Source organism: Diadema setosum, chromosome 18 (genome assembly GCF_964275005.1).
Source record: "Diadema setosum chromosome 18, eeDiaSeto1, whole genome shotgun sequence".
Lineage (NCBI taxonomy): Eukaryota > Metazoa > Echinodermata > Echinoidea > Diadematoida > Diadematidae > Diadema > Diadema setosum.
Genome location: NC_092702.1, coordinates 37,184,778 through 37,198,296, shown reverse-complemented (window position 1 = coordinate 37,198,296; position 13,519 = coordinate 37,184,778). Strand labels below are relative to the sequence as shown.

At 39.0% G+C, this 13,519-nt stretch overlaps 1 protein-coding gene across 1 annotated transcript in view; it reads left to right on the top strand.

Annotated features, from left to right (window-relative positions):
- Positions 1-1,411: 1,411 nt before the first annotated feature.
- The window catches only part of LOC140241600 (uncharacterized), a 30,826-nt gene continuing 18,718 nt past the window's right edge, over positions 1,412-13,519 (top strand). The window contains exon 1 of the mRNA XM_072321335.1: positions 1,412-1,425. Within this exon, the coding sequence (XP_072177436.1) occupies positions 1,412-1,425 (14 nt within the window). The remainder of the gene's footprint in view (positions 1,426-13,519) is intronic.

Genomic DNA, 13,519 nt, shown 5'->3' with positions numbered 1-13,519 from the left:
TCTCTTGCATGTCTTTGACTCATTGTCAGTTTTCATTAACTCGGAGTGACATACAGACATGTACTTTTTCATTTGATAATTGCTCGAAATTAATATGTGCGAAGTTAACAGATTAAAATCATAAACTTTTTAATGAGTTTGCGTTGAAAATGACCGCATTATTTTGGAACCAAACGTACGCCCGCCATTGGCAGTTACATGGTGAGCTCATGGGTTTCGTCTTTTGGCGGGTTCGTCCACTGTGTAGCTATTCTTTTAAAGGGTTTCTGTTTGACTGGTGGCAAAGTGGAGGGTAAATACATTAGCTCGGGAGAGAAACGGTAGATTGAGGTAAGGACGCTCTAAATAGGCCCGCAATTTTATGAACAACAATCGCTTTTCTCAAACATGCGGATGAGAGCCCGCACACAAAAGACCCGACAACAACAACCAGACGTACTATACATAATAGTCCCAAACGTAGTATCACAGGCGTATCGATTAGTTACAAAGTCGGCAAACTGTGTAACAACCACATGCTTTACTGCACATTTTGGCTTTGTTTTTGAGTGATCAGCCGTCAACACATAGGTTTACTGCCATTATCATCGACGTTTACCATGTTTACACTGTAACATTCGGGAAGTGGCTTAAGATTTTTCCCTCGACTTTCCCTCGCTGTGTAGAGCGTGAGAGTTGAATAGCCAGTTGTGTGGTAATCTCTGCTATTATATCGGCTCGGCAGAAGAAAATTTCTACCAAGCTATGGTCAATGACGCTCCTATTCGTCGCACTTCTCATCTCACACCGACTTCTGCTTCATCCAAAGTTTGTCGGCTACCACGTACCCTCATCCCTGCGGGACGTCCGACCTCGCACGGTTCGTATTCAGGGTCACTCTACTCCCCAATGATTTACCATAGCCTTTCGCGTTGCTAACGTAAACCACAGTGGTTGCTGTACCGTGGAGCAGGGAGGTGAGAGGTAAATCCGCAAGCTTACCACCATAAAGGACAATGAGAATACCCAGCTAGCTACAGGGTTCGCTTTCTCACGTGGTTACTGAATGGGTTTATACCAGTTTAGAAAATGTAACTGGGTCAGCGAGGATGCGTCAAGTAATCCCCTTCTTCAACTTTCGGTGTATGAATGCCATCGATGTATACATGCCTATACTGTTAGCCTATTAACACTAGAGGTGGAGTTTGAACGGCTGACCTAGAATACCGTCTTGCGCAGGGATCATCTGTTTTGATATTAGCGATCATAACATAACAATGTGCGAATCAAGAGGAGTGTGATCTGTATTAAGGACTGAGACGTGGAACATTGAGGAGATCGAGAGAGATAGAAGATGATTAAGGACAAACTTGACAGATGACGAACCATGATGATGGGGACCAGGACAGCAAACGCGAGCATGGTTCAGGACATGCTGAGAGTGGCGTGAGTATTACATCCAAACAACCATCGTATTGGGCAAGGAGTTCTGTGATAACTCCTCAGTGGTACAATGTATTGGGCATGGTCACAGGCTGGAAACCAGTGCAGTTTCATCTCCTAGATACGTATATTATTGTCATAATAATATCATTATCATCTTTGTCCTGTGATCAAATACATATTTATAAAAAAGGATACTGGTGGGTGGTATATGTAGCAGCAGACATGGGTTATAGTGACAATGATAATGATTTCAATGATGACGAAGATACATTTTTGTCTTTATCCTCGTTTGAGGAATTTTAACTTATTTCAAATCTTTAAGAAGTCACAAATATACAAAGAAAGACATAAAAACATAATGAATAAGCGCATAGATATACTTAAATTGTGAACATCAATAATTTTTGATTTTCTTATGAAATTTTTCTTGTACTACAATTTTTCTGTTTAAAAAGATCTTTCACGAGTATGACATCACATGGTAGGCCTACATCTTCGTATACCTCTACACATCTGTCTCAGCTTTCAGAGGTAGTTAAACTCATACTTATCAACCAATGAAGATAATGGTAAAGATTAATGATTACATGCAACCATTATGAATAATGATAGATGGATACATAATCAGTACAGCAATACATACTGTATATACTTTGTTTATGTGTCAGTGTGATATGTGTACTTCGATTATATTCATCATAACAAATTTCTTTGCCATCCACTCATCACGTGAAAGACTCAGATTGTACACCTTGTAAGTGTCACATAAAGAATTAAGTAAGCTATTCTTATCTACAAGTATACCTCGTAACAATGCAGACAACTGTATGATTATGCACTCCTTTGCGTGTATACGAGATATCATTAACATACAACGTAATGTAAGCAAACAACGAATATCAATCTGTATGCGTGTTTTGAAATCGATATGATATCACATTGCAATGTGTCCGTGTATAACTGATATACGGATAAAATGGATAAATGAAATACGGTCATGTACATTGTAGGCCTACATTGATCGTACGTCACGATATGGAGAGTTCGAGCTCTTACCATATCTGTTATATTGTTGATATTCCACTGGGTAAAAAGCACACTATAATGGATGTCGCCCTGTATTTACTACTGTCACAGAGTTAGTTAAATTCGTATCAACAGTATAGTCAAATTAAGTAAGCCATTTTTTAAAGCAAGTAAAATATATACTAGTAGTGTATGGAGAGACACAGATATTCCGGCGCAATGCAATACATGTATGCAAGATTTATAGTTGGGCTGAAAGTGCAACTGTTGCCATGGAGATGTCATTCCCGCAGCACTTAATTCGATCTCAAGAAGCTTGGAAGCGATCGTTAAAGATTTCACGCACAGAGCTGAAAGGAAAAAAATTACCTACAAACCAACGCTACAATCCACGTGCTCTCTCAGGGAAAAAGCAGTCTTATGTGATTCCACCCTTATGTATTTATAATTCAAAGTCACCTGCAAAATCTAGGAATGTTTTGATATGCATCACAATACAATACGATTACTTGGCGTCACATCCTGTGTTTGTAATCATCATCGCCGAGATCATTATATGAGGCGCATAATGGAGTGTGCCATCCGAAAAGTTCACATGTCTTTATGTATACCTGAACAGTTGACAACCGATTCCTCAAGAATATGAGTATGACATCTACCTCAGAAACATGGATAGATAGATAGATATAGCTTGATAGGATAGATAGATAGATAGATAGATAGATAGATAGAGTAGATAGATAGATAGATGGATATATATATATATATATAGATAGATAGATAGATAGATAGATAGATAGATAGATAGATAGATAGACAGATAGATAACGACATAATAGATGAACTTATTGTATATCAATTGCCTCCCATCTTTGCGTGATGTACTTTAAATTTCTGTCGTAAGTAGGATCTCGGAAGGGTTAATCGCAAACCATCCTATTTCACGCTCATCACTGTACAGGACGCCGTTTTCACACAACGTCGCATTTTCGTAATTCAAACGAGTATTCCACACTTCAAAATGAGAGCGTTTCATCGAATGCATGAGAAAAAAAAAATCAATGCATTTGAAAGCTGTGACGTCAAAGGCAACAGACTCTCGAAGAAGTCATCAAGAGCTGACCGTCCACTGAAGGACGGGATTCTCTCTAAAAATCGACCACATGGTGGATGTAATCCCACAACAAAGCGATATTTTAGAAGAAGGTTGATAGACCGTTTGCAATCGATAGCTCGTTTCTCTCATGGTGTGACCACAGCTCTCTGTCTGTGTCATGACCCGTCCTTAAACTTATTGTCAAATGTTGTAGATCTTCACGAAACAGTGGTATATTGGTCACAAAAATACACGCTATAGATACGAACGGGTAACGATGTCTTGATCTCAAATTTCTCCCTCTGACCTGCACGAACATGACGAATATCATTTTTTTCAGAAAGTACTAATTCGTTCCGAGTTCAAGTTTCTGCACTTTGATAGGTATAATGTAAAAGTGATTCGGAACAATAAACAGTCGTGAAGGTCGAAAATCGAACAATTTCGGAAACGGAACGGCTGTTGCGTTTTGAAGTCTAGTTTTACAATGCAAGGCTGTTTGTGTCCGTGTAAGATATGTATGACAATCCAGTAAACTTGTCACTATTATACAGAGTATATACAGAGGAAGCAATGCAAGTAGGAATGGCCATAAACCTTGGTGGTATACGTTCAGGAAGATTAGTTAAATTGCTTGCACAGTCAAACAAGCAGTGCTATACTAGTATTACATATACATCACTCAACATGAACTCATCATTTGACGGAAAAAGAGGTGTGAGTGTCATAAGACAATTCTTTTTAAAGTTCAACTGTTCTTGACGATATCGTCTCATGAAAAGTGTCACTATGCCGAATTGCTTGATGTCTTTAGGGATTTTGCACTGGTATCATCACAATATTATTACTGTACTTCATGAGGGGACGCGAAACGTTTTTAAGTTTGTGTGCGCGCGTGTGTGTGTGGGGGGGGGGGGGGGGCGGCGTGCTCAGGCTGGAAGGGTTAAAGGTCAGTGCTCCCTCACCCCCACCCCCACCCCCCCCCCCCCCCCCCCGCCGAATACTGGGCGGAATCCTCTGTAAGTAGTGTTCTTTTGTGATTGATTTTGGGGAGGGGCAATTCTTTTGGTGGATTTTTACAATTCGCTATCCCAGGAAGTTTTGTATCATCCACAACGTGACGGGGATCGAAACATTTATGTCAACGATAACAGGAAAATGAGGACAATAACTGTGTTTTCTTCGAGCGCAGTGAAGGAATAGCGCTATAGCAGTGCTTACCACAAAATAAATGTTCATTGCTGTTTTGCATCCCGGTCATTCATGAGGGCACATTGTACACATTACGTGTATGATAAATGCACTTTTTGTGGCATTCCAGCTATCTAGGCGTATCTAGGGGGGGCAAGGGGGGCACGTGCCCCGGGCGCCACTCCTTGAGGGCGCAAAAAACGAAAAAAAAAAAACGAAGAAGAAGAAGAAAAAAAAAAGAAAAGAAGAAGAAAAAGAAGAAGGAAAAAAAAACTCGCCCGGAAGGGGGAGGGAGAATGGTGGGGGGGGGGGGGCAGAAAACCAAATCAAACAAGATAAAAACAAAACATGATGATGACGCGGACAAAATGACAATGTTTATTTTGTTCACACAAAAATTCTATGTTCTGTGAGCTGCGAATACAAAAATTTTCGGCTCGCTCGCTGCGCTCGCTCGCCAAAATTTGTATAAAAAAGAAGGTAAGAACAAAACGTGATGATGACAAAATGGCAGTGTCTATTGTGTTCACACATGTCATTTTATATTTAGCAGGCAAAATGTTTCACGGAGCAGCGGCTGCAATTTCTTTCGTTCTGAAGCGATCGCCCATTGGATCAAAAGAGGGCGTCAACCACGTCAACGGTTTCGAACATACGGGGGGAGGGGGCGCAAAAAAACAACAAATCGAACAAGATAAGAACAAAACGTAATGATGACGCGGAAATATACAAATTTCGGCTCACTCGCTCGTACTAATTTAGAGTATTTTTTCAAGTCCTCAGTTTGTTGGTATAAATCGTTATCTAAAAATGACAAGAGTTTCATGATTTGTAAGCTGAAATAAAAAAAAAAAAATCGGCTCGCTCGATCGCTGCGCTCGCTCGCCAAAATTTGTATAAAAAAGAGAAAAAGATCAGAACAAAACGTGACGATGACGCGGACAAAATGATAATGTCTATTGTGTTCACTCATGTCATTTTATATTTAGCAGGAAAAATGTTACACGGAGCAGCGACCGCAATTTCATTCGTTCTGAAGCGATCGCCGATTGGATCAAAAGGGGACGCCAACGGTTTCGAACATACGGGGAAGGGGGGGGGGGGTGCAAGAAAAAAATCAAAAAAGATAAGAAATAAACGTAATGATGACGCAGATATATACAAATTTCGGCTCACTCGCTCGTACTAATTTAGAGTATTTTTTCAAGTCCTCAGTTTGTTGGTATCAATCGTTATCTATAAGGTTGTCACTATAATTGTGAGATTTAATAAGCAAAAAATGACAAGAATTCCATGTATTGTAAGCTAAAATACACAAATTTTCGGCTCGCTCGCTGCGCTCGCTCGCCAAAATTTATATATAAAAAAAATATGTGAACAATACGTGATGATGACGAGGACATCTAGTACAAATTTCAGCTCAATCGCGGGCACTAATTTAGAGTATTTTTTAAAGTCCCCAGTTTTTTGGTATAAATCGATATCTATAAGGCTGTCACTATATCTTGATTAGAATTGTAAGATTTGGTAAGCAAAAAATGACAAGAATTCCATGCTTTGTAAGCTGAAATCCAAAAACTTTCGGCTCCCTCGCAGCGCTCGCTCGCTCAAATCTATCAAAATTCATTACATTTAAATCACCCTCAAAAAGATCCCTTTTAAGTGCTTGAAAAAGCATCATGACTTAAAGTCCCTACCGGGATGGGGTTGGAGTTGAACACAGAAATTAGGGGCGCAATTTTCGTGCTTGCCCCGGGCGCCGTTTTCCCTAGATACGCCACTGAGTGACAGTGATTCATTCCTGGAATGCCTCCATGTGTAGCTTTTCGACACGATCTGGCCAGGGAGGTGAGAGGTCACCTCCCTGATCTGGCTGACTTCACCGCACGTGCACGCATCCACGCTCTCGTCTACACAAGCGTTGCCATAGCAACTTGCTGACCTTATGGTCCGCTTTGGGGTCATCTGTTTTCCAACTATTTCATAGTGGGTCTTATATTTGGGCAGGTCATACACCGCATTGAGAGACTACATAGGCCTATACAATGTGTGCCACATGCGTAATAATCGTGTCTTTTCTACCCTTTTGTACAAAGTGTACATCAGATAAAGCAGCATACTAGTCATTTTTGCTTCTTTTTATAGTATCGCGAGTGTGAGATGAAAAATTCGGCAATATAAGCCTATAATGCTTATTATGTAGCTTAATACTGTTTGTTTACATGCACCCTTCCTATTACAAAAGAAAAAAGCAAACAACATATGTACAGTGTATTATCATATATTGATTATTTCAAACTCGATGTTCTATGAATGAAAGGGTAGTTTAATCACTTACAGGATACGTTTCTTATTACACAAATTTGACACGTACATCATTGAAGTTTGAGTTAGCTACAAAGGTCTACATGTATGTGACAAATGATTATGACAGTTATCAAGTTCTTAAGTCAATTAATAATAATGATTAAGTCACTCAATGTAGAATGGGTTCCATATCCACTTTGAATTGGACGTTGGGATTTTGTATGTTGTAAAACAAAATAAGAGATAACACACACACACACACAGACGCACACACAGTTTGACTGTCGTGTGAAATCAATAATAAAATTTTATTTGTGTCTACAAGTATAATACAAATTAAACAGGAATTGTCACCGTTATCGGTAGATAGATGTGTGATTATGCGATTCTATATGGAGGCTCAGAGTCGAAACGTTTGAAATGTACTCACAGCTTGAGGAGATGCCTTATTGCTATTTGTTACTCGTAGCGAGGATCAACGACAGTAAATGTCAATGGATTCCGACGAGTATGATCAAAAGAATAAAATTACAAGCTATTAGAATTAGACAAGTGAGAGTTGAATTGAAAATGTGATGACTTTGAAATTCATTTGACTCGTGCAGTCAAAAAATAAATAAACAACATGCAGTGACACACTGTCATATTCGAATGCATGTACCAGTACTTTTGATTGCAGTTCGGATCTGTTGTTCCCTGTTCAAGAAGCTATTTACTATACCCGACAGATAACGCTCACCTTGAATGAAACGCAGGCTATTGTCTGTTCTCATTACTCTTTGGACGGTAATAAACCATCCCGAGAACATCATTAGGGGATGTGACACATGACATCATGGACACATGTGATGACGCCTGGCCACCCATCAAAGATGCTTAATTATCGGGGCAGCCGATCGGTATAGAGGGAAATCCCGTCTCTACAAACACGGCAAACATGACAATAGCTGCTAGGGTACATTGTACGCGTTATAATGTGATTGTTGTCACGAAGCGTCAAATGCAAACCACTGTCGTGGAAAAAGTGCACGCTATGTTATTTGTCTAGACTCCCACTCAGTTTGTTGACATGTTCGTTTGTACACACAAAAGGTTGTTCATAGTGAAATCTCTGTGGGGGAATGGTGCAGCTCAATAGAACAAGGTCTACTGAAGTTTGGCGTAACACGACATATCCGCGTCTTTACATTAAAACGTCCATACAGGCAAAGGGACGAATAGCACCTGTTCTTCTTTTGTGACATTGTTCCGAATCACAGGTTGAAAACCGTACTGACAGAAGACTTCAGGGCGGCTAATTGTAGCTCAAAGTGACGGATTGTGCAATAAATATTGTATATCCAGACCATGGTTACTTTGTAACAGTTCTCGATAACTAAACTCCATTGTCTTATATCGGCCAAGTAGGTCCATTTTCCAAGCAAGGCGCTTTATAAATTTTGTTTTGTGTCACAGTGATTCTGACACCTATCAATGGTACCTACAGGTGACATACAGTGATTATTGGAAGGAGAGGCAGATGAGCTTCATTATTATCTACATTTACTATTGGTGCCATTTTATTCTAAACCTTGTTCACGTAAATCTAAGATAGGCTACAAGTATTTGTCATCACTGCATTCGTGTTTATAACTCCTTTTGTCATGCCTAGCAGAGTTTGCAGCCTTGCCATCTATAAAAACTGATGTTTTTATAAAAGGATGGTAACAGAAAATGATTGCAGACTTTCAACCCAATCACACTATGCGTTTTGGTTGGTGAATCGAGTAACAATTTTTCTTTTCTTGTGTGTGTGGGGGGGGGGAGGGGATGATTGTTTTCGTTATATTGTGGTAATGAAATAAGAAACCAGTAGCAACAGACAGGACAAATAAAGGAGTCAAGCTCACTTTATGAAAATTTTGTATCACGCACAAGACTTTAATGTCACTCCTCTGTTCCTAAGATACATCGTCTGTAGTTTGAGATTTGGCAACATGACGATATCACACGTTGTATCACGTCAGGGAAAATTAGTGAAATACATGTATAGTGAAACTTTTCTTGAATAATGCTTCTTTTATATTCTTCTCATGCCGACACTGCCAACGCGTTCCCATAACAATGCCGAGGCAGTCTGTATTTGCTCTGTACACAGACGAAGTGGCTGGTTGCCGGAGAGCATAGGAGAGAATTCTTTTATGTCTACCCTTTTCAGAAGGCTCCAGACTTGTCAAAAGGATCAGACTTCTTACTAGGCGTGTCTTTGTAATTACCGCCACCCCCATTCACAATTTGAAGAGAATCTGGTATATACTATGATACTACTGGCACACCCTCTGAATCCTGGTGATATCACGTGGGTCAAATTATACACTTGATTGAGAACATTTGGTTATGTTTACATTTTACGTTTTACTTGTCGAGGTTGAACAATTGTAATGGTTCTGTGATATTTTATCGTCTTCGACGAAAAATAAAGCTACCTCAAAATCACTGTTGCAAGTGGACTTAGAATGTATATCGTTACTCCTACTGACTTAGAATGTATATCGTTACTCCTACTGACTTAAAATGTATATCGTTACTCCTACTGACTTAGAATGTATATCGTTACTCCTACTGACTTAGAATGTATATCGTTACTCCTACTGACTTAGAATGTATATCGTTACTCCTACTGACTTAGAATGTATATCGTTACTCCTACTCCTGATTCGATTTTTCTACCCCTCCTTCCCCTCTTCTTTTTCGTTTTTTTTTCTTTCTTCTACTTGTTTATCTACACACTGCATTTGCATGATTTTGCACCGTGTCAAATTGAGTTGCATTGCCTACAGTATTGATATTTTTACTGGAACTGATTACGCAACAATCACCACGTTTATCCTGTATGAACTCTTTCCTTTCAAGTTCTTTCTCTCTTTCAACTTCTTTTTTCTTTCTTCATCTCTTTCTTCATTATCATCATCTACTTTACTTCCTCTTCTTTTTCTTCCTTCCTTCTTAGTACGTCATCAGCCGCTTTCTCCTTCTCCTTTTCTTCTTCTTCTTCTTCTTCTTCTTCTTCTCAGCGAAAGAAGAAGGCAATGTGCTACTATCTATTTCTCTGGCTTCAATCTTCTTAAGAAGCCAATTCACAGATGGGAAGTCTGGATGGGAAGACAATAGATGTATTTTACTTCTGTTGGTATGTTTTCCCTTTCTCTCTGTACGGTCTTTCCAAATCCTTCATCTTGTCCACAAGCAAATTAACAATCATTGTTTGCATACCCACCAAAATAGACGTACGTTAGTGGTCTTCTAATCCTGAGAGTCTGCATGGTCTGACACAAGTATTTTTCCACATACTTGTTAAAACTCGAAGCCCGCAAAGCTCTTCTTCGCACCACAACGTGCCCTCTATTTTTTTTTTTTTGCACATATTTTGGATTATATTGAATATTATTACATGTTTTGAGCCTTCACCATCATACGTGATTTACATACATGAGCTGAACATGATATGTATACACACATGAAGAAGATATCACAGATAATTCCGCCTTTTTTCCGTTTACTTTCCAGCTCACAGGATGAAAACGCGTAGATCATGATTTAGGTATACCATTGGTTAGCTGTGGTAGGCCTATACGTCGTTATAGAGTCGCGAGCAAGATATCTGGTCATGTTTGCTATCACAAAACAAATTGCATTTCTGCAGAGATGGATTAAATAACGCACCATGATATTATCATGAAACAAGCAGGTTATAGTGTCGAATGACCCGACGTTGCATTATGCATAATGTATTCTGTCATTAATCTAATGAGTGTGTCAACCTTGCGATGTGCATACCGTGTAACCAGTTTCATTCAACTGAGCATGATACTAATCGTAATGACTAAACATTGATTTTTTTAGCTTATGTATTCGGGGTAGCTTAATTGAATAAGTGAGTGTTCGAAATGTTATATCTATATTTCATTTTTATTATTGTCAAATCAGTCGTCGAATCACGTATTGCGTAGTCAATGTCGAGCTGTGACTGAACTCGCACCATCTTCCAAAAATTTACTTCTCGCATTTCTCGGCTGATCATAAGATGGCCAACTGATGTAACATCGACATAATTCTGAAGGAATCTCAGATAAGAAAATGTGCCCTTACCGACACTTGCTGCACTCCATTTACTTTGTGTGATTTTGATATGTTCTGACATGACAAACGTGACGAGGCAAACATAAGAGATGTTGACGTCTTAAGTACACGTTCACCTCTTGATTTTTGATAGAGTATTTCATACTCGAAGACGGTAATTCAATACTTATGACTCGCTGTGTTGGGATCACAACTGAGAATTGGTATGCTATGTTCCTTTCCACTGCATAGCATTGAAGCCTGTTACTGGTCTCCCATTTCAAATAAGCTCAGTGAGTACCTTGACAGGAAAGTAGAGTTTAAACCCCTCCGCCCCTCCCCTTTAACCCTCTGATGTCAAAGGTCTAGTTTACATTGGTGAGCTACATAACGTTAGTGTATGAAACTCTACTTACGACGTGCACAATGTGTGTGCGTGCGTGTGTATGGTGTCCAAAATATGCGAATATTTTTTTCATTTTATACAAATATACCAGTTTAGAGTTTACTTATCTTTTTTCAGTGGAAATAACTATTGAAAAAAAAAAGTATATATGTGAGTGTTTCTGTGGATGTGTACGTTTGTGTGTGTGTATTTGTGTGTGTGTGTATGTGTGTACAGTGAAAGGCAAAGTTTACCTAGGCCGCCCTGGTTTCTACGCCACCTTGGAACACCCCTTTGCCTGTGCTTTTCTCCTTCGAGACGAGTCAGCTGCTGGCCGCAGCGGGCGTTCTTAACATTCTGCAGATCCTTTGCATTGATGTTAGTGTTGGTGATTAGCTCTCGTTTTCGCCCACACTATAACCTGAATGATCTCAGTTGAAAACGAACAAGATGATGCATTTGTATTGGGAACATTACGACCTAAGAACTATGTATAAGCTTAAATTTGGGAGGTCTAGACAATTATTTCCTCACCAATACTTCGTTTACAATAGTTTAAAATAGTGCTCTAGTATTGAGCACAAATCGAGACTAATTTATTACATAACAATCCGACAAACCGTGGAGTAGGGTTCATGGACAAATTAACAGTTTTTTTAACAGGCTGTAATACACAGCGCGAGATTTGAAAGAGAAAATTTGTCGCTTGTATATAGAATGTCTACTCCTAAGCTTCCGTTGTTATGGAAAACACTTTTGTGGCCTCGGCTCTCTACATCACAAAATGAAATTGGTAAGGAAATAAAGTCAGCCCTCTGTAAATAGAATATTTTCTCCTAACACCAGTCAACGATACTGACTACTTTTTTTTTTATAATAATAATCACAATGAACAAAATTAGAAATCACCTTAGTTCCTTTTGTCTTCCATTTTCTAGAAGAAATCATGGAACATATCAAAGAACAAATTAAAGATCAGTGTAACTATGTTTCAGACAACATTGTTATGCATCTCCGTGATCACCGCTTATGCAACCATTATGTGTCTTTGACTCCTATGCGCCGATCAGACACATTTCAGGATAACCGTCGACATTACAAAAGGACACAAGTAATAACAATAATGGTAATAATGCTCAACACTCCCTCGAACTGCAGACAGTTTATTCTGTTCTCAAATAGTCGATCCATATTTGTATAATTATGATCTCAGACAAGTCAGATTTATGCTGCTGTTGACACATTTGTGATGAGGAGAATCCTGGAATTCTGGTGATGAAACTTTCGGGTGTATGTTTTGTTTTATTTTGTTTGTTGGTTGGTTGCTTGGTTGGTTTGGTCGGTTGGTTGGTTGGTTGGTTGGTTGGTTGGTAAGTTGGTTGTTGCTGTTGTTGTTGTTGTTTTTTCGTGGCTGACACGATTGTGAATTGTTGTGAGCATGAATTTCGACCACCGTTATGTAAGCATCATGAGTACGAGATCTGCTGAGCAATACCAAACACCAAATTTATTACACTGATGCATGAAAACTTTGATTATCTACAATCAGAATGATGTGGGACGTAAGCAGGGCTGGCTACTTATTTTTTGTAAAGATCATTTTGCATCTCGGATATCCCACGCAGAGTTTCGTTTGATATTACTCGCTGAAATGTAAATTCTAGACAAGTGTAGGCCTAAAACACTTTTTAAAAACATTGTATTCAAGATAGCCAATTAATGAAAAGGCTACCATAGCAGTTGAATGCCACATAAATTACTATGTTCTGAATCCTATAACCGAAATGGCATCTAGGACTCTTAGTTTGTAGTAAACGCTGTACGTGGGTCGTTCGTCTCTTGTAACCAGCAGTAATCGACTCGTTCCTAGTCTTTTATTCGTCATATTCACATTTATTGACGGATAAAGTGAGGTGATTGAACATTATCTAATATCAGATTCGACTTCGTAAAGATTAACCTATATCGTGTATATCATGATACTCAAGACT